Source organism: Pimephales promelas, chromosome 8 (assembly GCF_988280905.1).
Source record: "Pimephales promelas chromosome 8, fPimPro1.hap1.1, whole genome shotgun sequence".
Classification (NCBI taxonomy): Eukaryota; Metazoa; Chordata; class Actinopteri; order Cypriniformes; family Leuciscidae; genus Pimephales; species Pimephales promelas.
In genome coordinates, this window is record NC_142776.1 from 22,449,627 (window position 1) to 22,475,551 (window position 25,925).

The 25,925-nt window shown below is 37.0% G+C and overlaps 1 protein-coding gene across 2 annotated transcripts in view; it reads right to left on the minus strand.

The window, feature by feature from the left end:
- Positions 1-25,925, minus strand: part of tmem131 (transmembrane protein 131) — a 42,784-nt gene that overhangs the window by 3,075 nt on the left and 13,784 nt on the right. Inside the window, exons 5-39 of one of the 2 annotated variants that reach the window (XM_089134167.1) lie at positions 25,242-25,362; positions 20,848-20,964; positions 20,628-20,750; positions 19,263-19,343; positions 19,005-19,155; positions 18,868-18,924; positions 18,716-18,777; positions 18,110-18,218; positions 16,914-17,022; positions 15,947-16,100; positions 15,674-15,844; positions 15,437-15,547; positions 15,136-15,270; positions 12,894-12,998; positions 10,966-11,052; positions 10,482-10,634; positions 10,233-10,308; positions 10,012-10,126; positions 9,783-9,921; positions 9,495-9,604; positions 7,117-7,189; positions 6,795-6,946; positions 6,567-6,709; positions 6,252-6,435; positions 5,890-6,075; positions 5,298-5,453; positions 4,709-5,163; positions 4,400-4,584; positions 4,170-4,306; positions 3,341-3,462; positions 3,114-3,266; positions 2,852-3,008; positions 2,625-2,740; positions 2,402-2,489; positions 2,207-2,310 (exon numbers count right to left, since the gene is read on the minus strand). In XM_089134167.1, the coding sequence (XP_088990293.1) occupies positions 2,207-2,310; positions 2,402-2,489; positions 2,625-2,740; positions 2,852-3,008; positions 3,114-3,266; positions 3,341-3,462; positions 4,170-4,306; positions 4,400-4,584; positions 4,709-5,163; positions 5,298-5,453; positions 5,890-6,075; positions 6,252-6,435; positions 6,567-6,709; positions 6,795-6,946; positions 7,117-7,189; positions 9,495-9,604; positions 9,783-9,921; positions 10,012-10,126; positions 10,233-10,308; positions 10,482-10,634; positions 10,966-11,052; positions 12,894-12,998; positions 15,136-15,270; positions 15,437-15,547; positions 15,674-15,844; positions 15,947-16,100; positions 16,914-17,022; positions 18,110-18,218; positions 18,716-18,777; positions 18,868-18,924; positions 19,005-19,155; positions 19,263-19,343; positions 20,628-20,750; positions 20,848-20,964; positions 25,242-25,362 (4,697 nt within the window). Of the gene's footprint in view, positions 1-2,206; positions 2,311-2,401; positions 2,490-2,624; positions 2,741-2,851; positions 3,009-3,113; positions 3,270-3,340; positions 3,463-4,169; positions 4,307-4,399; positions 4,585-4,708; positions 5,164-5,297; positions 5,454-5,889; positions 6,076-6,251; positions 6,436-6,566; positions 6,710-6,794; positions 6,947-7,116; positions 7,190-9,494; positions 9,605-9,782; positions 9,922-10,011; positions 10,127-10,232; positions 10,309-10,481; positions 10,635-10,965; positions 11,053-12,893; positions 12,999-15,135; positions 15,271-15,436; positions 15,548-15,673; positions 15,845-15,946; positions 16,101-16,913; positions 17,023-18,109; positions 18,219-18,715; positions 18,778-18,867; positions 18,925-19,004; positions 19,156-19,262; positions 19,344-20,627; positions 20,751-20,847; positions 20,965-25,241; positions 25,363-25,925 lie in introns of both variants that reach the window. The other variant, XM_039691420.2, reaches the window with a different exon arrangement.

Below are 25,925 nucleotides of genomic sequence, written 5' to 3' on the forward strand. Positions count from 1 at the left end.
ATTAGCTGCCCTGCGGCAACTGCAGCAGCCTACCAATGAGCCCAACGTGACATCGCGCACTCATTGCATCACAGCCGCCAGGATGGGCATGGCTTAGCGGATCTAGAGAGGAGCCGCCGCTGCCGTCGATGAGCTTAGGTCAGTGCCTGAAGAAGCCGGACGTCTTCGCCACCTTCAGCCATCAGTGCGAGCTATGCTATCCATTGATGTAAACTTTTCTTTGCAAACTCACTCCTAAAAGAGCAGCCAGAGTCTTTTTCAAGATGCCTCGCACTTCCTGTGGCCCCACTCAGCGACGGAGACCGCCATGTGATCTGCGCTCTCTGCCTGGGCCAGGAACACACAGCTCTCGTCCTCTCGTCAGGGGGTTGCGAGCTCTGCGAAGCACTTTTTGCCGGTTAAGCTTGAAGTGAACAACTCTCACACTCTGCCCTTTGCAGGACCGTGCAAAAAGAAGCACCATTCAAATCCTTGCGCATGTTCGTCCGAGGGACTGGTTTATTTCTCTCGATCTGAAAGATGCATATTTTCAGATTCAAGTAATACCCCATCACAGGCCATTCTTGAGATTCGGCTTCAACAGTCAGGTATATCAATACACTGTCCAACCTGTCTCTAGCACCCCGTAAGTTTAACAAATTGCATGGACGCGGCTCTCGCCCCCATGAGAAATTGGATTTGCGAATTATGAACTATCTGGAGAACTGGCTGATTTTGGCACAGTCAGTGATAGAAATGCTCTCACAGAACTGTATTCCTCAGTCACCTGGAAAGCTTGGGTCTCATGGTCAACTGGACCAAGAGCTCATTACTTCCCAGTCAGTCAATTTCCTTTCTAGGAATAGAACTGGAGTCTGGACTCTGTGGCCATGACGGCTCATTTAGCGACACTGCGCACGTGCCGTGTTCGACATCTAGCTTGTGTCTTTCCAGAAGGGCAGCATCATCCCTCTGAAGACATTCCAGAGGACGCTGGGCAGTATGGCCTCAGCTGCAGCAGTGCTTCAGCTGGGCTTACTGCGCATCCGCCCACTTCAACACTGGCTGAAGGCTCGAGCACCTCGCTGAGCTCGGGCCTCTGGCTTCTAACAAATCAGAGTGACTCAGACCTGTATTACTGCTCTGCAGCCCTGGTTAGTGGCCGACTGGTATCAGCGGGGAGTGATGATTGGAACTGTCTCATATCGAAAGGTCATCTCGATAGATGCGTCCAACTCAGGTTGGGGTGCTCTCTTCGAGGAGATATATCCAGCTGCAGACCCGCAGCACCACCAGTTTCAGAACCCCAGCGCCAGAACCGGAAGTGAGGGAGGGGCGGAAATATTATTATTGCATTATAGTTATTTTTGCAAGAATGTAAGGACAAAATGGGCCTGAGACTGAGTTCCTCATTTGATACATTAAGTTAAATTTATACAGGATTGTTGTGATAAAATGGGCCTAGGGTTGAATTGGTCATTTGTTGTATACATTTTTTTTTGTTTCTTTTAAAACAATGCAGAATTTTCTCTTTATTTTTTAGATTTTGACATTATTTTACACAAGAAAAAAGCATGCTGCACATGTCCTTGTGAAAAACATAAATTGTCTTTCACAAACTGTCTGGAAATGATAGCGGGTGAGAACACGCTGAAGTGCTTCCTCCCTTTCATAGAGGACCACTATGTTCTGGTGTCCTACGTGAACCGTCAGGGCGGTGTCAGATCCAGGAACCTCTGCGTTTTAACAGAGCGCCTCCTCACGTAGTCTCAGAATCACCTGCGCTCGCTGAGAGCTGCACATGTGCCAGGCCACCTGAACGACGGCCGAGACAAATTATCCAGGGACAACGTTGCCCCAGGGGAATGGTCCCTGTACCCCCAAACAGTCCAGAAATTATGGCACCTGTTTAGCAAAGCGGAAGTCGGCCTCTTTGCGTCAAAAGACAACGCTCACTGCCCAATGTTCTTTCCTGCTGCACGCCTTCCCTCCGATCTCTCTGTTCATATATCTCTGACATATATAGCAATTGTAAGTCGCTTTGGATAAAAGAGTCAGCTAAATGAATAAATGTAAAAAGTAAATGTATTATTGCAATATTTCTTGTATCGTTGATAATAATATAATTGCCTTGGGGTCAGGGTGGTTTTCCTTCTTTTATGTTTTTACCTGATCACATGCCAGATTTTTAAATTCAAATTTTAAAAATAGACTGGTTTTTGCATACCTCCAGAGAGGTTAAGTGGGTTGTTGGGTCCAAAAGCAGAGAAAGCGTTTACTGGACCAAAACCAGTGCTGCTGGTGGTGTCTATTGGGCTCCAGAGTCCAGAGCTAAAAGATGCACAATGACATTATAAATATACTTGTAAAAACATTGATTAAGCAGTGCATTAAGCGATGTTTCATTATGAAGGCACTGCACCTGTCAGATCCATCACTCTCCACTGATGTCATGTGAGACAGTGTCACCTTCCCCAGACTGTCAGCTTTACTAGTTGAACCACTGCCACCTGTGAAAACAAGAGCACACAACTTGTTTAACATTTACGCATAAATGTGTTGGCACTTTAAAAATAAATATCAGTTAAAGGTATCAGCCACAAATATTTTGATCGGTGCACAACAACATTCAAGTACAAGCTCACCAGGGCTTTTGTCATAGCCAGCAGCTACAGCTGCAAAAGTTGGATTTCCATTCTGACCAGGCAAAGAGTTCGACTTGGTGAGCTTATTCCCTGGAGCCTTCTTTAAAGCAGCCTCGCTATAAAAAAATACAAGAAAAAAACATCACTCATGGATTTCCATTGATGGCAGTTTCTCAAATGAGTTCTAGTAGTATGTGCACTTTAAACCAGACGCCTGTTAAAGTTACCTGTTGGTGTGGAGCATGCCGCTGTAGCTTCCACGAGGCACCAGGCCAGGGGAGGTTGGGGGTGGGGAACAGGTTCTGGAGATAGCTGAGCTGGGTCCTTTCAGGAAGGGATCTGCATGCATGGTCTGCATAGAGATCTGCTGAAGACTGTCTGCTTCTGATAAGACATGAGACAAATGTTTAAATTTTGGGATAAGAGTAAATAAAATTGCAAACTGACTCATAAATAAGCACAGGTAAAACTTCTGTACTCATTGCTTACGGTTGCCAGTTTTGCTGAGAGGAACATCCCATTCTGGTGGGGGGGACTCTTTCTCTCCTTCTGATCCACTACTATGACCCAGCTCTGACATGGAGCCATTGGAAACAAACTTTCCAAGTGGAGATAGCCGGTCATCACCCATCTTCCCACTGACTACTAGGATAGAGTAAAAATAATTTTAAAATGGTTGCAAGATTCAAAAGTTGGGTGGAATAGCGAACACGTACGTTTGCCCAGAGTTCGTGGTTTGGAGAAGCCGTGAATTCCTGTATTGGCAAGGGTTTTGGTGAAGGTCTTGCGCTGCTTATCCTGTTTTTCCAGCGGTGTGACGTAAGGGAGTTCAAGAGAGCTGTGTAGAAATTATTATTTTTTAAATATGATTTTAAACTGTCAGAGTAATAACAGAGACTGAGTAAGTCTGATGCAAAACATAAAGCCATAATTCTAGAAAATATATATTTATATTCAATATTCTAAGTTACAGATAAAAAGGCTTAGTTGAAACTTTAAGGCCTTCAAGATGAAATATGTAATTTCTGCCCTACTAATAGCACCTTGGGTTGCTCAAATAAAACCTCAGGCCCCTACCTCTAAAGCCCTGATATATTTAAAAGGAAATCGAAGAATAAACGAGTGTAATACCATTTCAAACAAAAGTTGAAGTTAAAACTTCTCACTGGCTGTCAAACACCTACAAAATCCCATTGGTCACGATTACGTTTAGGTGGGTAAATAGGCTTTTTAACATGGAAAGTTTGCACTGTGAATACAGTGGAAAGATGCTTTATAGTTGAAATTGAAGGTGCACTTGTAATTCTGTTGAATTCTGATTCCTGAAACTTACAAACACTGAACCTGACACTACAACTTCTTTTTCCCATTGGTTTTTCAACTGTTAAGCTGCTTTGAAGCAATTCTGCAGACATCCCACCTTTCCCAGTAGTTCAGTGACTCTCTGGCATATTGATAGCGTCTCCTGGACGGCTGCAAATTATATCAAATATCCCAAAAGTTGTTCCTTCCAAATACCCCAACACCAACAAAATCTGAACAAACCTGGATTTTTCCACTTGGTTCTCCTTCTTTGTGGTTGGTTGTTTCTTAGTTTTTAGTTTAGTAGGAAAGGGAGTAATTTCTTCTCTTTCTTTTCCATTGTCCATTGACACAGGTTTTCCTTTCACCTTCACTGGGTCCTGGTTAATAAGACAAATTGCAGTCAAAGATTTCATCTAAAAACAATAGCAAGAAGTTTATAAATTACTCTGTACTATGTCTCGTGTATGTACCTCTTTAATATTGGCCTCCATGTCAGGGTTAGAGGTCTCTGTGGTAGTAGAGGAGCTGTCATCATTGTCTGCCAGTGGCTCTTTTAAATCATCTCCTTGAGCCTTTCCCTTTGTTTTCCTCTCCTTCTCCTCTTTCTTCTTAAGAGCTTTTGTTTTATTCTTCACTTTCCCTTTTGATTCAAGCACTGAAAAACATTCAAGTAAATTTACAAGTTATATTGTACATTTTGCAAATTACACTGACCTCTGGGACAAACAGTTGACATAAGTAGTTGAATATTAATCTATACAGTTATATTTCTATATTACCTTTGTTTTGTGAGAACTGTTGTGAATTGTGATCTAAAGACACATTATTGGCAGAAGACTCAGGCCTGTCAAGGTCTTTATCCATGGCTACCATGAGTCGGTTGTAATCCTGATCTTCTGTACTGTTGGCCCTTGTGCTGTTGGACTGTGAGGGTGTTGAGCTCGGGAGGTCCTCCAGGAGGCCTGATCCCTGCTGCTGTTGTTTGGAACTTCGGGCCTTTCGGTTAGTCAGCTGAGTGAGTCCTTGGCCACTATCTTTATTGAGAGGAAAGGAGGAAGAGGATTGCATAGATCCAGAGCGGCCTGAACCAGATCTGGGCTTGCTGTCTGGCAGAACACCGTTGCTGTTGGAGGTGGAGTGCGGACCACCTTGCCGACCCCCAGTCCGCCCCCCAATGTTTGACCCGTACATTCCTCTTGTTGAGTTCTGGTTTGAGTCAGCAAAATCATTCAAGCTGTAACAGATTAAATGGATTTCGTAAAACTTCTTGCAGAGAAGACAATGCAGAGAAAATCAGAGAGAAAGAAAAATGGCACATCACTTCTTTATAAACTTTATAAAAAAATAAAAAATAAAATAAAAACTCACTTAGCATCACTTTGAATTCGCACAATTTCCCTGAGATCAAAAGGTTTTCCAGTCTCCATGGGAGAGTTGGATTCCACAGACAGCCGTCGTTTGAAGGGCTCCCATATTCCCTGGGCCTCCAGATAGGCAGTAGCAATGACCAGCAGGAACATGGAGCTAAAGAAACATCACACTGTTATTCATTTACGGATATTTATTTTTTATTAATAAATCCAAAGTATTTTATTAATGTGTTAGAATATATAAAAAATATGATACTTTAAACAGAACTGGAAAGAACATACTAATACACTACAAACACAATGCTCAATTTACATAATATAAATAAACCGATCTCTATAGTAAAAATTACTTAAAATGTCAAACATGAATGCCACGGTTTTATATATACTTGAATTTTAGGCATAACCAACTACTTTTTAAGAGTTAAGTATTAATACTGTAGTTTAAATTGCTTTCCATCAAAAAAATATATATCCACAAAAATTTTAAGCAAACAATTGCCATTGTGAACAAAGTCTTAGTTTTTGCTGTGCAATTTTTAGATTATATGACTATGAGTTTAGACTTTCTTAGCTATCAGAAATCAGACCTCATAATGAGGGAGACGATGATGTAGAGCTCAAGCTCCCAGTTGGGTCGGGGAAGGGTCTCGGCACACACTGCCAGCATGTGATATGGCAATGATGCATTCAGCACGAACGCAAACACTGAACCCCCCACAGTCACCAACTTCAGCTCCCGGATCACTCTGGATGATGTGAAATCTGGTGTAAACCTGCACATCACAAGATAGAAAAGAGTTAATCATCTTTGTCCAACTGTTATTTATGATCGAACTATCTAAAATAAGGGAAATTAAATTAATTGGGAATGAAAAGCAGCTAAGTTTTAAAGACATTATTAACACAACATTTATTTTCTGTTAAAAATGGTAACCATGAAACCACTCACAGTATGACGAGGTCTTTTGAAGTGTTTGGTTTGAGTGCAAATTCTTCACAGTTGAGAACTTTGAAGCCATAACCCTCACAGGTGTTGCCACTGATCTCCATAGATCGAATGTGAATCGGGAGAAGACCTGTGTTCTCCAGCCTGAAAGTCCTTCGAAGAGTGAAGTTTGGTTCCTTGGCTTTAACTTAAAGAATTGAGAAACATACACAACTAAACAACAGCATAACAAGTATGTGAATAGAAAAGTACACAATCTCAGTTAACTAGTTGTTAACAATGAAAACTTCAGAATTCTTATTTAAATTTGACACTCACCATCTGAACAGTCTTTGAGGAATGCCTCTGTAAGTTTAAACCTCAGAGAGTTGCCAAGACCTGGGGCTTTACCAGCCAGTCTAAGACTCTCTGTTGTGCCTTGACCATGAACCATGATCAAGTCTACTATCGTCAGGTTGTTCCTGTGCAAATATGACAAGGGTAATGTGCAACAGCACTCTCATAACAAAACACTTTTTTAGAACTCATTTGGCACACTAAACTTACCTGACGACTAGCAGAGAAGAGACACTGTGATTAGTAATGGGTCTGAACCTCACATTGAAGGACTTTACCTCCCCAGGCATAAGGAGCACATTGTATATGTAGGGCCGAATCAAACCTTCAACAAATCCTGTGGAACTCTTCATTACTGAAGACTGACAAACATACACAAGTCATTAGCACCATAGACACCCCAGCCACAATGCAGAAATTCTTTTGAATGGATATCTTTAGAAGAATTTTGCCAAGTAGAAGGATTAAGTTCAATTAAATTCAATTATACAATGACATGCATGTATGGTCACAAAATGTCCTTGTTACTTACATGATTTTTATGGACCTGAAATTCCAGTGTATGCGTGTTAATGTTGATGTTGGACAACTTTCCTAATGGAAACCTTTCAGGAACAACAGGAAATCAGATGAAATCCATTTTAGGGCTGCATGATATTGCGAAATAACTAACATTGCAATATTTATTTTGCACATTTACTGTACATATTGTTCTTTCACTATTAGGAAAAAATACACAATTTAAAAAAGTAAATATATTATCTGGAGATTTAGTTATTATTTTTAAGGCATATTTTGTTTTCAAATAATATCCCACTTGCTAAGATTTTATATATTTCAAAGGAAAGTCAAATATTATCTGGAGATTTATTTATTATTTTTAAGGTATATTTTGTTTTCAAATAATATCCCACTTGCTAAAATTTTTTCAACTGGTTAAAGTATTTACTTGCCCTGCCAAAAATGTCACTGGCATTGCTACAAAAAATAAAATTATTCTAATAAAAAAGGTTATTGCAACACTAAAAAAAATCCCAATTCTCCATTCAAATTTCAATACCACAGCAAAGTTAAAGTTAAAATAATATTAAAGAGAAATAAACTAATAAAATAAGAAAAAAAAACAATAACAAAAACAAAGATACAAGTTAAATCAATAGTGCTATAAGTTTTTTCAGGTGGGTCTAACAGTAGTATTCAGTTAAGAAATGCAACAGAAATTGCATAAAGTTATCAAATCTAAAATGACTGCAGTCTTCACTGTAAAAATTAAACAGATTAATCCTTTAAAATGTACGATCACACTATTGTGTAATGTGATAAAGTCAACAGCTAAATTCAAATGTGCTTTCGCACTTTTGCTGACGCTTGGCTAGAGACATCTATATAGCAACTATTCGGTGTTTTCAACCACATAATGTTTATGTCTCAACCACAATGTTTCAGACATTTTAAATACACATAAGTACAAGCAAAAATACATTTATAGTTTGTTAAATACACACTGACATCTGTATTGGGGGAAGTACCCTGTTTTTGGTGTGTTCTCACTGCAGGAACTAGGAATGATTTTAGTTCTAGGAACTCCTTTTGAAGGAACTAATTTAGCTCCTATTTCAGGGCAGATCTAAAATGTCTAACTCAGCACTATAGGAACTACCAATGACGTTAGTGATCGCTGATTGACCAAACGCACACGAAACACCAGCACCTGCCTTTTTTTAAAAAGCTGTGTAAACACATAGATTATAGCTTATATGTTTACTCCAGAAAGATATCATATACTGTCTACATTCCTTGTATAACAGTTCAATCTAATAACGTATTAGACTGGACTGTAGATTGGACTGTTAGACATATCATAAACAAATGAACACTGAGAATACGAGCACTGTGTGTTCAGACTCTGGCTGGCATTCTCAGCACCGTAAAAAAAAAAAAAAAAAAAAAGGTCCGACGCGCCATCAAAATAAAGTCAAAACAACAAGCGTGGCTTACATCACTACAGAGTGCGAATGCAAAAAGTAAAATTTTCCTAGGGGAACCATTCGTTCTCGGGGAACCACCCTGGTGGCTATTTCTAAGAACCAACTGGTATGAAAGCCCCTTATCAGTGCATTATACTTATTATCTGATATATTATGATAGTCAAATATGTGTAAGTGAATGTGTTTTGACATATTTTGCATTAAAAAAAATAAATAAATAAAAGAAATAAATCTGTCATATTGTGGCTGCGGTGTGTCTCGTGAAAAGCATGACACGACATCATGGAAATAAGATGATATGGTCTGACTAAAACATTAACATTCGCCTTAGAAAAACCTAATGCTAATATGCGACATTTCCAATTCTTCTTCCTGTATCCAAAGACAACAACAGCAGCAGCATGTGGATAATGAATAGTTCGGGGCAGATAGCGATTGCTCAAAAAGTATGGTGCTGTGCTGCGTCTCGCCATGTTTACCTCTACTTCTTTGTTAACTTCCGGTATACCGCACGTGGGTTTTTGTATGTGCCGTCCTCTACTCAAAAGACCAAGATTCCTTGCGAATAGAACTTGCGCAAAACACAAATGAATGTTCCTTTTGATGGGGATATGCCGATACGCGTTTGCATGACCAAATATTCGTGTTAGAAAAGGGGTAACCCAGGGATCATATTCGAGTTTTGAGTGCATTCATAACAATTTTGAGTGCATTTGTCCGTGCAAGTGCGATAAGATGAAAAAGCGAACTCAATTTCGTACGAAAAACTATCTATGAGGCAGCTTGCGGGTACTACTGAATTGAGTTCTCTTTCACATTTTCTTGCACTTTAAAGGCCCCGGGACATCAGGCAGTCCTTATATCAAGCCCTGAATGGTATAAACAGGTCCTCATACATGAAAACGCATAAGACGTGCCTTACCTGTCAGCAAGTTTGCCGGTAAACACTGAAGGATTTGGGTACAGAGCCAGAGGGAGAACCTGGACATAGACCGGGACATCGGCTGGGTTTTCTAGAATCACTTCTTCTTCCTAAAAGGGCAAGTTTAGGTATTGTTCAAAGTTTAAATATATTTGACTACAGTAAAAATACTATAGTGGACTTAATAATTTGTAGCTAAAAAAATGAATACAAAGATATTAATAAATAGGCACACAAAGTGGAAAATGTGTAGAGTTTTGTAAATGATTGGTGTGTTAATACACTCACCGATGAGCTGTTGGTGTTTGTTAGTGAAAAATGGATCTGTTTTGATGAGTTGACCAGCGAGGGCCACGTGAGCTGCGCTAAGATTTTGGCCTGAACATTCTTCTGCAGATCAGTGTTAACTTCGAAGAAAGCTTCAACCCTTCACAAGACAAATCCCAAAGATACAGAAACAATACATTCAAAGTGTGGTTATCTAAATTTGGTTTCAAGCAAGATGTATCGGACTCACTCAAGGCCTGATTGCTCTTTGAGCTCTCGCCATCTTTTCAGGAGCCGCTGATGTAGATCTACATCAGCATCCCACATGTCCTCCTGCATAACTAAACCATGGGGCCTGGACTCCGCTGCAGATAGAAATACACATAGGAGAAATATTCTTTAAAAAAAAGTACAAAAACAACTACTTTTTTTTAAAATAAAGACATAATTTCTTTTAGAAAGAAAGCATACATTTCAATACAAACGGTAATCCCACATAACAGTGATCACCACACTGCAAGCTGGCATCAAAATAAATGTTTGCTATCTGGAAAAGGAGTAAAAAAACAAAAGTAAATTCTTAAGATATAAAACATCTGATTCATCCAAAATGATTCTACATTGTATTATTGTACTTGTAGCACAAAGTAAACTGAGCAAACTGTGGGCAGGTGTATTCTATTTAGTATAGTGTTATAGTGTTGTAATTGGGCCTGGCACCTTGGACTTTCGCCTGGGTTCCAACTCCACTTTGTTACTGCGAAGTCGTTTGAAGTAAAACCGGACATCCTCCGTGAGAGAGCGAATTTGCTGAAGCCTTACTTTCTGTGAGAAAGAACTCTGTATGCTGAAACCCTGGTGAACCACTTTTCCCTAAATAAAAAAAAACACAGAAAAAAAATAACAGCTGATGAAAATCACTTGAAAATGCTCTGAAACCTAATGAATTGTCTCTTGTCTTGTAAAAATAACAGTGGTTTGCAAAACTGTTCATGTTCGCACATGGCACTGGACACAGGGAGTGGTGTTCAAACAGTGCCTGGGGGTGAAAGCAGTGATGAATCACATGCTCACATTACATGTACAATAGAAGTGTCTTTATTATGTTGAGATCTCAATGAACAGGTACTTTTGAACCATTTACAAAAATATCTAGAAACAAAAGGATATGACTACGATTTTGAGAATGTTTTTTAAGACTTACCGGAAATGAAGGGGGAAGAATGATTTGTTTGGGTGAACAGCTTAATGTTCCAACAGCTATGAGAGCCTTTACAGGGATAGTCAATATCTGAAAGAGAGACATATTAGCTGAAGATTTGTTCAATGGCTGCCACTGTGTTGTTAAATATATGCCACTTTTCTACCTATAGTGTGCCTGAGCTGGTGCAGGAGCTTGATCTGAAACGGTTCTAAAACTTTTGCTCCCCTACATAACCCCTTAAAACCTGCTGGTATCAAACCAGGAACCGCTAACATCAGTGGTTGTCAGCCCAGTGTAATATACACACCAAAAAAGAATTTCAGAACAGCTTAAATCTGCAAAGATTGACGGGAAAAATCTAGAAAGTTATAACCATTATAAATGAATGAAAGTAATGTTACAGATCTATTTGTACGTATGTGAATCTCCAAAATAATGCAGAAACAACAAAGGCAGTATATTTTAAATCTTTGTTTAATGGCATCTTTTTACTAGGGCTGGGTATTGAGACAAATTTCACAATTCAATTCGATTTCGATTCTCAAGCTTGCAATTCGATTCGATTTCGATTCGATTCAATATCGATTATTTTGGATATCAGTTACAATAAATGCCCATTTTTATCAAGGGAATCAAATCTCTTAAATGCTGTAAACTATGGGAGTCTAGTTGTAGCCTATAGACTTCATTAGCCTAATATGAAAGTAAAAATGAACTGTTTTGTAGCTATACAAACACTTAAATTACACTTTTATTTATTTTTATAATAAGAAGATTATATGAAATAAACATTTAAATGGTGGCTGTCATAAAAACTTGCCAGATTTATTCAAATGTGCATTAAATATTGAAGAACATTAAGATTATAATGCATATTTAGCAAAATGCTCCTCTCTAGAGTTATTTTTTCTAGCTGAATAACTGAGTTTTAGAGAATAACTGAATAGCTGAGTTTATGTGGGTTTTCTGAGGTAAATATGACGATACATGACATTGACTACAAGCTGTTTAACTGACGTCTTTCCACGGTTGAAGCGCTGATTGAACGAATCAATGTGACATGATACGGATTTCGATAAGTTGTACTCTATCTTTTAACACACTTTCAGATGCTCATTCATGTTTATTTCGTGCTGTGACCGGTATTATTAAGCCGGAAGAGAGATCAGCGCTGTTGCTTCTCCAGAGCGATCTCACGCCACAGCGCCAAAACACTATTTATGTTTTTGAATTTCTAAAGAAAATGGACGCAATTTGAAAATTGAGACTTTTTCATATCAATAGTAACAAAGGACAAAGATTTTTGCGATTTTTTTTTTTTGGATGCGCGCAGCCGCGATACAATGTCCCATTCATTCAAATGAAACAGGATGACTAATCGATTCTTGAGATTTAAGAATCGATATCGGTTCGTAAAAATGAGAATTGATTAATATCGAGAAATCGATATTTATTACCCAGCCCTACTTTTTACTAAGCGCTATGAATGTGTATATATATATATATATATATATATATATATACACACACACACATACATACATACATACACACGCTCAACAAGTGACACATTATTACATATATTTTAGGTTTTTTTTTTTTGCTCTGCCCCCACAGTCTTGAGAGTCTAGCTCCGCCCCTGCCCATCTTACAAACTAGCTGTGAGGTTATTTATTTGGGTAGCATACATATTCTGAATGCCTTTGGCAGAATTCAAATGAGCCATTTGAATCTAGATTAAAAAAAAATGTTATCTATGCATTTATATATTTATTATATATATATATATATATATATATATATGTGTGTGTGTGTGTGTTATACTATATGTGGTGTACTATATATCCTCCTGCCCAAGCATCAGCTTTGGTATGACAGTTTTAGGGAAAAGTTGTAATAGAGACCCACACATTCAGGATGGAACATACCTCATAGTCTGTTGTAATGTGTATGGCTCCATCATAAACTCCCTCTAGAGCTTTAGCCACCAAAGTGACTTTAAACGCTGCATAATAGCCTGAGGCTAAAATTACCTGAGGAAACAGACATGCAATACAGAGTTATTAAGATGAACACCTGTGCATACAAATCCCAGTCCTGTAACCATCCTGCTTTTCTTGCAGGATGCAAATACATACTGGAAAACAGTATGTGTATAACCTTTCTAACCTTTGCTCATTTACTTTTAAAATATGAAAAACATGGCATACATGGCAAATAACTATTAAAAAATGACTTCATAAATCTTCCTTTATTGGACGATACTTGCATCTATACTGATCATTAATGCTGGAATATTGAGTGATGGCCCTATAAATATCATAAAATGGAATAACAAACTTTACATTTAATGGCCCAGTGGCATATTGCATGAAGCTAGCTGAAAAGCGAATTTCAAACATAAGACTATAAAAAGGTTTCAAATAGGTTAAGAGTTGAAAAATCTCGATAAATCCAACCTGCTTTAAATCAGGTTCAACGGGGTCACAACGCTCGGTATAAACGTTGTCTGTCAACTCGGGTTTGATCCAGAGTTTGTGATTAATTCTAAAGCGCATGCATCTAAAAGTGTGACACGTGCGGCAAACGGAACATGGAGAGCGTCAGTTTGATTCACTTTACGCAAGAGATACTGCGCAAATTACTTTTTAGTTCTGTAGATTAAGAGATCATTTTGAAAATTAGTGTTTACAATGCAGGAATAAACACAGATGCTGCAGCCATCTGATTATCTGATTATATCAACGCATGATATGAATCAAAGAAATAAGCCTAATAAGTATAGGTTCACAAATAGCTAAAATGAACGCACGTTGTATAAAAAAAATTATAGATATGAAGAGTTCAGATGCAAAAGCCTCTAAGTGCCATTTGAAATTTTCTTCTAAAATGATCATTTTTATCAAGCTTATTTATTCAAGTTCAGTAATTTCACTTAAATAACAATTAATAGGTAATCCTCATTGCAATTTAAGTGAAATTTCGGAACTTAAATATATAAGCTTGATAAAAATGATCATTCTAGAAGAAAATTTCAAATGGCACTTAGAGGCTTTTGCATCTGAACTCTTCATATATATATAGTGTGTATGAAATAACTTCTGTGCTTGCAATAGCTCCTGTGCTTGCCTCAAAACCACAAATCTTGCGAAATTTCTGCAATTGTACCACAAGTACGGACATGTAAAGATTCCACCGGAAGTCATATGACTGCCTGCAAATTTAATCCATTCTGAGATAGCCATGTACAAAATATCTATGGTCATTTAAAACTTTTAGAGCAGAGAAGGTACAAAAAAATGTTAATCTATATATAGCGTGGGAGAGTGTATCGTTACAGGTGTTAAGTTGATTCTTTGGGGACAATTTATATTTTAAATACAAATATGAACATTTTGAAAACAAAAAAAAATAATTACTAGTGTTATATTGCAGTCTTATTTTGCTGCACAAGTGATACATTTGACCATTCAGAATCTTTGAATGTAGTCAATTCCTTTCAGAATTTTGTAACAGTACTACTTGTAAAAGCACCAATACTTCATAATGGTATTAGTAGCACTTTTACCCCCACTAGCACAGCTTTTGACAATTCCACACTTTACAACACTACCACACAATTCACATTATATATTTATACTGGATAACTCGGCGTATCTGGATTGTAAATACTTTTATCAGATTTTTATTGTCATACCGAGATAATTATCTTAGTTAATGAATATTCGGTAACACTTTACAATAAGGTTCATTAGTTAACTACATTAGTATACATTAACAAAGATTAACAAATGCTGAAGAAGTATTGTTCACTCTTAGTTAATGTTAATTTCAACATTTATTAATACTTCATTAAAATCTTGTGAACATTAGTTAATGCACTGTGAATTAACATGAACTAACAATGAACAGCTGGATTTGTATTAACTAACGTTAACAAAGATGAACAAAACCAGTAACAAATGTATTGATCATGGTTAGTTCATGTTAGTTAATACATTAACTAATGTTTAATAAATGAACCTTATTGTAAAGTGTTACCGAATATTCCAGTAAAGACAACTTTAGCTCTGTGAAATGATGTTTATTACAAAGAAAATTATTCTGGAATGATTTAAACAAAGGTTCTGGTAATGGGCAGTAAAGAAGTAAAGAAGACTGCACTCTTACGGTTTTGTATTGGGCGGCTGATGTGTTCTGCAGCTCTTGAATTCTGCTCAGTGCTATACTTCTGTTCCCTCTTTCTGTGTTAAGCAATTCCAATGACAGACTGTCTCCTGTTACCAACCACGACTTTATCTCCAACTGCAAGTACAGAGAAAAAAAATCCCTGAACATGTATTCATAAAGAAAAAGCCATATCAACATTACTGCTCACTCCAGTAACGTCTTGAAAGTTTAAAAGAGGACTGCTATTCTTATCCAAATGAGAAAAAAATGTGACAAAGTACTGAACATGAGGACCTCGCACCTCAATTGGGTTGCTGTTGACCACCACAAACACCAAACTGCTGGTGTCTGTGGCACTAAGGACACCAAAGTCTAAGATATGCTCTCGTAGACAGGGAGGAAGAACAACGGGCTGTTAAATAAGAAAGCAAAGACAAATCATGGCCATATAATCTTTAAAATTCATTCATAATCTTTAAAATTCAGAATTAGGTTAAATTGGTGACAGTTTGCTCCATGTAAGCTGTTCCTAATGTACCTCCAAGAAGCCTGTGTAGGCCCTGACTGGCAGGTGAAATTTAGAAGCATTGGTGATGAGGAGAATGTTGCTGTCGATGTGAATGGAGGGTCTTACTGGTCGAAACAGAAGGGAGAAAATGTAACGGGACTCATGGGGAGGGATAAGAACTGGTGTGCTGAAATTGTGCACCTGTAAAAAAAACAAAACATATTTTACTTTCATTTTAACATTTTTACTTAAAAAAAGAAGCTTTCCACTGACAAAATTGTGAAGGCTATAAAAATTGCTCACATTGAACATTGTCTTGGCTTCTTCAGGAAGGGACACATTGTGTATGCATATGGCAAAGTTGAAAGTATTAGTGAGGTAGATGGGCCTGTCCACTGGATCTACAGGACTGTCTCTGATGTGGAACAGGGTGGCTGTGTGGTCAAAGCCCAGGTACCTAGAAACGGTGAGCATTAAAGGGTTAGTTGACCCAAAAATGAATGTCATTCCAAGCCCGTAAGACCTCCATTCATCTTCGGAACACAAGTTTAAGATATTTTAGATTTAGTCCGAGAGTTTTCTATCGCTCCATTGAAAATGTACGTACGATATATTGTCCTTGTCCAGAAAGGAAATACAGACATCATCAAAGTAGTTTAAGTGACACCAGTGGGTTAGTTACAATGTTTTCAAGCATCGAAAATACATTTTGGTCCAAAAATAACAAGAAACTATGACTATTAACATTGCATTGCCTTCTGGTTCTGCGTTCACGAGTCCGCAGTGACGCTGCTGAAGTAAGACGCTGCTGACATGTTCTCTGGTTACTGGTTACTAAAGCACGTCATACTTGCCATGTCTTGCGTCAGCAGCGTCACTGCCGACAGAACCAGAAGACAATACAATGTTTAATAAAGTCATAGTTTTTGTTACTTTTGTACCAAAATGTATTTTCGATGCTTGAAAACATTGTAACTAACTCACTAATGTCACATGAACTACTTTGATGCTGTCTTTATTTCCTTTCTGGACAAGGACGGTATATCATGGTACGTACATTTTCAAAGGCGGGACAGAAAGCTCTCAGACTAAATCTAAAATATCTTAAACTGTGTTCCGAAGATGAACGGAGGTCTTACGGGCTTGGAGTGACATGAGGGTGAGTGATTATTGAAAGAATTTTAATTTTTTGGGTGAACAAACCCTTTAATACATTGTACACTAGTTATACAAATCGAAATATATGCTGGTGAACTTAAAGAATTCTTACCCTTCTAAAACTTCAGCTTGGTAAGGGATTTCAAGTTTTGAGTAGCTTTTCTCTTTTGCCTTCACTGTTATTTTTCCAGAAAACTGGTCTGGTCTTCTTGCTTTTGAAGCTGGAAAGTATAAAGACAAAAAACAAACAAACAAACAAACAAAAAAAAACACCAAAAATATTTATGTTGTTAAATCGGACTTTGTTTCATGTAAAACAATGAATACAAATGTTTAAAATAAATAATTTCATGAGAATAAAAAAGCACTGGCAATATTGTAAATAAGCCTTAAACAGACTTTTATTGCTTTGAAGTGATCAGACTAAGTTATTTTTTATCAACTTTTTTTCTAATCAATATCCACATAATCATTACAGATTTCAAACCCCAAATTCTTATTTATGGACTTTTGACTTATGGATAAAAATCTGTTTACTCACTGGGATTATCATCAAATCAATACAGAGATGCATGATGATGTGGACAAAGTACACAACTTCCTTACTTGAATGAAAGTGCAGGTATTACTGGTCAAATATTACTCCATTACTAGTAAAAATTGTAAAGACCGATATTTACTTAAGTACTTTTAAAAATGAGTAATTCTGTACTTTTACTTAAGAATCAAACGTAAAAAGTAAATGTCAATACATTGTTTTATTATTGTTGCATTGTTGTATGTAATACTCATGGCACCTCATGCCTCTAAATCTATGCCTGCCAACCCTCATATCAAAATCAAATTTATTTCCAAAACACAGTTCCAGAAGTAGTGTGGAATTGAATGTGAGATTGAATAAATGCACTCAATAACGTCCACCTAAATGGCTGTTCCCTCAAATAGTGTCCCATTTAAACTTTTTTGGCATTTAGTATGAATATGTTAGCCTTACTCTTTTCTATAAGCTAGTGTGCTCCAAAACAATGACAATTCGCATTTAGAAGACCAAACCCAAAGTTGAAAATGAAAATTAGGTTGATGTCAGAATCCAATGTCAGATTGATGGTAATGTCCAACGTTGAACAGACGTTGTATTTTGGTTGAAAATTAAAATCGGGTTGACAGAAACCAACATCAGTCGGGTTCTGACATAAAGTACAGATACTCAAAAAGTACACTTAAGCACAGTACTAATGTGCTTTGTTACCGTCGACCTCATATGAGGACAAAGGCCAAATCCCCTCCTAATAATACCGCAGTACTTACCATCAAAACTAATGCTTGCAACTTTGGTATATCGGCTCTCTCCAGCTTTTAGTGTAATTTGCTTGAACTCAACTACCACAGCTTCATTCGATGGAGTTGGCCTTACACTCTACACAACACAAACACATTAAGAGCATTAAAATAGATATTTAATTCACCAGTTAAATCAAAAACCTTGCCAGAATTACACTACCATTCAAAGGTTTGAGGTCAGTAAGATTTGTTTTTCTTCCTAAATAAATTATTCCTTTTATTCAGCAAAGGTGCATTACATTTATCAAAATGACAGTAAAATCATGTGTTACAGAATATTTCCATTTCAAATAAATGCGGTTTTGAACATTCAAATCAACAAAGAACCCCCAAAAAGGTGCATCAGTTTTTTCAACTCTGATAATTAGTGATGTTTAAGTGCCAAATGAGCATATTATAATGGAATTTAATGTCATGTATTTTATTACAACTCAAACTTGAATAAAATTTCACTATATTATCGTTTATACTGCTTTTTTTGTGAGCATAAAATACCTTGAAAAAATCTTACCGACCCCACACTTTTGAACGGTAGTGTACAAATAATCCATGTAAATATGCCCTATAAATTACCATGATTGATACATCTTTTGCTCCTGAATTTAACAGATGTAAATTCAGTTGTTTTGGTCGATCTGTAAAGTTGAAAGGACACAAAGAATTGTTACCTTTTTCCCCACAGAATCTACCATACTGCTGTCAAATGTCTTGGAAAAAAAGCACACCTTGCGATCGAAGCGTACCAAAGTCCAGCATCTCTGTGGAAGAGTATATACCAGGTGCTGGAAAAAAAAGCACACAGCATGAGTCGGGCTGAAATAATATTGATCAGATGGTATCAGAAAAGGTGATTCCAACTGACCTGTGGTGACTTCAACCTCCACAGGGAGGATGATAAACTCGTCCTCGTTGGACGCATTAGTTTTAATTCTTATGAAGGCTGTGTGGTTGTCAGCGTCTCGAGACGAGAAGCTGGCTCTCATCACACCCTTTGTCTCGAAAGGAGCGATCTCCTATAAAACATAGAAAATAAAGCACATGAAAATAATAAATTGTTCCACGACAGTGATTTACAATAAGCAGCACACTTAAGTGTGATAAAAAAAAAAGTTATGCTCACCCATAATTTTTTGGTGCCACCCTGTTGTCCAGTAGGCAGTTCTAAATGTAGGTCTCCTCCACTGGTATACATCTCTACAACCTGAAACCATAAACATACCATGTGAAGACAATGATAAAGATAAAGAACCAAAATGGCACACTGGTAAAAGAAAATATGATAGAAGCACAAGCAAAATCCAAATTCACACTACAGAATTTTAAGCCCGAGTCAACGAGCTCGCCGACAGGTCGGGCTGTGATCGAGGGAAAATCAACGGCTGATCAGCGCTCGCCAATCTTTATGAGTGAACTACTCAACAACACATCAAAGAGGCTCGCCAGACAAATATATAGCATGTTAAATATCTGAAGCTGTCGGCTGACTCGACATCCTGTGGCGTCAAGTATCGCGATGAACCACAGCCAATGAGAACATAGGCTTGAGCATCCAAGGAAATGGTCGCCCACGGAAAAGTTATATAATAACAGTTGTCGAGAGCGTGTTATTGTAATGCGAGAACTCATCCATATAACTCTTTCTTTCACTCTTGCACAAAACTGTGCGCACACTCTCAAATATACAGTGGTCGCATGACTCTGCTCTCGCTCAGATTTTACGTGCGCACATTCAAATTTTCTCCTGTTTCAAATTTTCTTTTTTCATCTCTACTTTCTCTTTCTTTAGAATTAAAAAAACCTTCAAGCATCAGACTGATGAAATAACACAGTGTACCTTTAAATTTGTCTTTGTTTCATTGCATTTTCAAAGCTGATTTTAGTCATCTAGAAGCACTTATTGTGAATAGGTATTTAATTATTTTATTAAGTGAACCGCTACTGAACATCTGACATAACCGTGAGTGCGACTGCAACACTCATGGATGGAATGTCTTTTTTTTGGTCATGTATTTGTGCGTTTCACTTCGTGAGACAATAATAACTTCTCTGTAATTAATTCATCAAGTGCATTATCAAAAGGAGAAAAATGAGAAATGTTGAAATATTATAAGGGGCACTTGTTGCGTATGTGTATTCAATTTATTCCAGTTATCATTTGCTCATGGAAATTGAGGTGAATAAAAATGTGTTTTATATTTGGTTGGTAATGTATTTGCAAGTGCATTTCGCATTCCACTTTTCGCGTGTGAATTCGTGACAAAACGTGGTTTGGGGACCAGATAGATTCGTTAGGTGACGGAGTTGTTGTCAGCTCGTATAGTGTGTGACCCCTTGTTGCAGATAATGTATGTAGTGTCACGAAGTGTGAACACCATAATGACTTCAAGACTTGACAGCAAGTCATGTAGTCTGAACAGCACAATGACCTGCAGACGTTTTAAGTCGTGTAGTCTGAACTAGGTATAAACGGAGGAGATTTGCGTACCTGCAGTGGTTCACTGTGTGGGTTGAAGATGCTTATGAGTGGAGAGAAGCTGCTATTTACTGGAACTCTGGCCCCTACGAAGGGTCTGAGTCTGTAAGGATTGGGGATGCCCACACCAAACACCTAAAATCAAACCACAGTCAAATCTTCTGTCCAAAAGATAAACGTAATAGCTGTACAGACACCAAACGCAGAACGTTATGAAGCATATGAAATGTACCTGGTATGTAAACACTCCATGATGTGATGTGTTAATAAATAAGGTATTTTCTACATTCCCTACTACTCGAGCTAGAAACACCACATCAAATGAGGTGTTGCCTCCAGGTGGAATTATCTGTAAGTAAATGACAGAAAGTGTTACATATAGAGTATGCAAGATCCATAAACTTCACCCACTATAGTCAGACTGTTACCCAGTGTTGATAGAGCAAAACATGCAGGAGCAAAAATAATAATATAAATATAATAATTAAAATAATAAATATATAATAGGGACATTATTTTTAGGTTACAATACCTAACATGAAGTGGTCACATGCTTTTTCATGAACTGGCTGAAGTGGATGATTCTTAAAACATTTCTTTCCCAGTTTACACTTGAATCTCCCAATTTCAAATGTTTTACTTGAAATGGATGCTAACACCAAGTGTAATATTTGGTACCCAAGAGTACACCGAGTTTACGGCAGCTGGTCGGCCACAAGTCATTAGCCAGGACAGAGTGTAGCTGATTATGCAGGCATCAGGAACAGGTGGGATGTGTTTAATTTATAACCGCCTGGAGTGTGAGCACACACACACTAAAAGCTTTAAATAGAAGCTTCAGTGAGGTCAGTGTCCTGCTGGTTCACTGACGTGAATGTGTGTATGGGTGACATTCAATGACTCTCTTCACACATCAAAACTATACAAAGGCAAGGTGGTGTCTCCACTGGGGTCTTCAACAAATGAGCTTTGGTGTAAGCTCAGACGTTCATTTATGTCATGTCTTGTGCCACACAATAAGATGAGGCATTGAGATCCAGAAGCTGGCACACAAGCTAAAATAACATATCTTCAGTTCTTTTTTTGCTAGGTTTAAACAGGAAGTCACAGTACTTTGTAGATCACACCTAGGGTTTCTCTGTGATGCATAATACAACACACTATTATTGAAAAGTTTTAGGTCAGTAAGATTTCTGATGTTTATGAAAGAAGTCTCTTAGGCTGCATCTATTTGACCAATAATACCTTAATAAAAAAAAGCAATATTGGGAAAAGCCTAAAATAAATAATCAGCCATTAAAGCAGACTTCAGAAGCCGGGTTTCCATTACAGACTTTCACAATTTTTGCGATATTTTCTAAATGTCGATAAGAAAAACTATTGCGAAACAACAGTGTTCCATTAACCGATACTGTGCTTATGAAACTTTTTTTTTCCTTGCGATAATTCCAAAAATCAAGGCAACTGGTAGATTTATGTACATCTTAGCCACCACCCTAGCCATTGTTTTTAATTGACATCGGCATGTTTTTCCAAGTAATAATGGCAAAGAAAGTCCCTTATACTTTGGAGTGGCCACGTATGAGGTGTTTCTGAGTGTTTCTCCCTCCTATCTGCTTTGAGGTCTTGATAAACTGTGGCATTTCATTGTTCTTCAGAATCCATTATTCCTGTAATTCTTTTATCTTTTATGAGTTTAATAAACAATACCGTCTCATCTTCTGTCCAAACATACCGTTTTGCAAAATATTCCTTTTTCGAATTGACTAAAAAACCACCTCATACAAAAGCAAAAAAATACTTCAGAAATGGTGCTTAAGAAACATTTCTTATTATCAATGTTAAAAACAGTTGTGCTGCTTAATATGTTTGTCAAAACCTTTATATATATATTTTTCAAAATTCTTAGATAGCTCAAAAGAACAGAATTTATTTAATTTATATCAATGAATAGTAATCTTGGTAAATTTAATGCATCTTTGCTAACTAAAGGTATTCATTTCTTTAAAATATATATACATATATCACTGATTCTTGAAACTTTGGCAAAAACATGTCCCACTAAAAAAAGTGCTAATTCTGTTGGAAATTAATAACATTTTCATGAACGAAAAGAATCAAGTTTATAATCAGGGGGTCCTTTGCACATATGTAAGGTTCTTTTATAGGTTTATTTTTCATTTTTATTATTTTAATGATTATATGCTGGCCCATTGCCTACAAAATCAGCTGTCCTCGGATAGGAGATAATCATTTCAACTTGATTAAAAAAACAAAAAGGAATAATTGAATTGAATAATATATTTACCACACAAAAGAGTACATTGTAATATGTATTAAAAACTAAAAACAGTGAGTTTTGAACAATATTTACTATTATTTTGTGGTTGTTCAAAATGTGTCCCACATATTCGTCACCACCGTCAGATATTTATAAAAAGCAATAAAATCAGGCAACTACAAGGTCAACTACATTCCTCCATACCCCATTTTCAAACCTTCAGCTTTACAGCATGCTTCAAGATCACTCAAGCTCCCGTAATTTTGCTATTTTCTCTTAAACTTGTTCATATATTTGGGCACTGCTACTGTCACAACCATAACATGTCAACACCGTCTCTTTTGTATAGAAAATATTAAATTAGATTATGACATAATTGTATACTTTTTAAGAAGAGGTCTGAAGTAGCTAGCAACAGAGGGGAAACAAGATGGCTATAATGTGAACAACTCATGCATATCATGTGAAAGAGTAGGTTTTGTCACCACCGTCAGACGTCACCACCGTCAGGTTTTCTATCTGACGGTGGTGACATACCGTGTGACGGTGGTGACAAAACCCCCCAAATGGTCTATAACAGAGGCTAGAATATAATTGTTGATCACAATAAATACCAATATATTATCCTGTAATGTTCCATTCACCTCTTTAATATTTTTATTTATTTAATTCCCCCTATATTTCTTCCATACAGGCTTACACTGCATGCTACTATTAGCGCGAGTGAGAGTGAGGATGTTTCCTGATATCCTCACGGCTGTGGTTCAGCTGCAGGAATACAGCAGTTCTAATCTGAACACGTTTGATGCGATTAAATTGTGTTTCATGACGTTCATTTAGATTTTTGCCCACACTAAAAAATTTGTTAAAGCCTAGCATGGATAGGAGCAGCAATAACCCCCTTGGGGTAAACAGAACAGAACCAACATGAATGTTTTGCAGATTATTTCAAAATTTAAAGTACAATATAATTCGAGAATTTATTAAGATTCTAGAGGAATCAGAATGTCAAGTCCTGACTGACGAGTGGAGCTGGGGAGGGAGGAGGGTTATGAGCTCCTGAGAAACGTGATAGCTGCTGATAATACTGAAGGAGCTTATATATGTGTACAGTGATAGGCGTCATATTCCTATAGGGGGAGGTGGATCAGCTAATAGTCGGCTGATGCGAGCTTGACTAACGTGACCTGCCAAAACTAACCAGAACTAAGGATGCACATAGTGCAGCTACTGCCTACCTACACAGCACATAGTATGCACTATCCATTCCAGGCTATGCATCTCCAATGACTAAAGCCAAATGAAAATGGCATGACATCATTTAAACAAATCTAACATTCGCTGTAATTACCCCCAATTTCATAGTCATTACACTCAACTTTGACTTTATGTATTTTCGAAAGTTATGGCTAGGCAGGAGCTACCTGTAGAGGAGAGAAGGAGAAGAAACAGGGAATACCAAAAAAAGCTGAGAGAGAAAATACACAGTGAGGCAGAGTTAAATGAGGAATACCTCATAAAAGGAAAAAAATGTTTATCACAGTGCTCAAGATTGTTATTTTTTGGACCAAAGAGTTAAATGAAGTTGTTGAGCAAGAATTGATTGACTTGAGTGGTATACATTGTGGAATTGTATGTTGTAAAGAGGCCACAGTCACCACCGTCAGATTAATGTCACCACCGTCAGTTCTAAAGTCACCACCGTCAGAGGGAGTTTTATTTGTTTTAAATGAATATACTTGAAATATGATTCTTCAGTGCTGTTGAGTTATTAAAGTAATAGTCTCTTTTAATACAAAAATATGTTTGTTAAATAAAACAACATTAATTTTTCTATTTAGGCTTAAAGTAAATGTTGTATGATGTTATATCTTTTAAAGGAGTACACGCAAAACAGTATAAAAAATGAACAAAAGTGAATATTCAACATTTAACAGCATATATGTGTACCAAGAATGCCAGATAATGATTTAAAAACTCTAAATACATATTAGACCAAACAAATAAAAAATTATTTGCTATTTATTTTGTCTGACGGTGTTGACAAAAACAAAGTGATAACTGGAGAAACGCCTATTTTATGAAAAAAATACAAAATCAGGAGGTTGCACCGGTGCATTGCTGAACAGCCAAGACCTTGCTTTATAATGATATACCTTCAGATTTTGTAATTTAACTAACTTTTTATTTTCAAAATTAAAACCTGTTTTATCCAAATTCCCAAGAATCACTGATATATATCTGACTCCACACATTTGAAAGGTAGTGTATGAAATTATATATATATATATATATATATATATATATATATATATATATATATAAACATAACAAATCATACTTACCCTATTCTGGAAAAAGGATGCATGAAAATGTGATGTTGTTGCTGATATTGATATTAAACTTATTTCTTCTGAACTTGGATTGTGTAAGTAAACTTTTTCCATTTTTGGCATTCCAACTGGCCTATGGATAAAGACAAAAGAACATTTAACAACCAGGAAAAGGACAGAAGAGTATGGTAAATACTGACGACTTTGCAGGTAAATTAAAAATAAATTATGTATTCAGCATCTGAGGTAGCTCATTTCTATTCATCAGCTTATGCACAAGTACATATGAACAAAATCAATTTGTTAAAAAATGTGTTTTTGATAGAATCACAGGACAAATATTTGTTTTTAATTCTTAAATAATGAATTACAGAATAATTAAACCGTTTTTCCACACACTATCAGTATGAGATTAAAGCACAAGATACAGGGTGAGCTACAAATTTATCAAAAGTTCTATTGCTTGCTGCAGGCAAAAGATAGACTGGCCTGATCAATGCTGTACAATGACTCCATAGGAAACAAGAGAGACTTCGAACTCAGCATGAAACAATGCAAACAAGGGGGAGTGCAGTAAGGGTTATCTGGTAGCAGAAAATCTCATACACCCATATTTGTAAGGATAATATAAAGGATAATATAAGAAGCTTGTTTTACAACTCATTCCAAACTGCATAAATGATAACCATGTAGGGC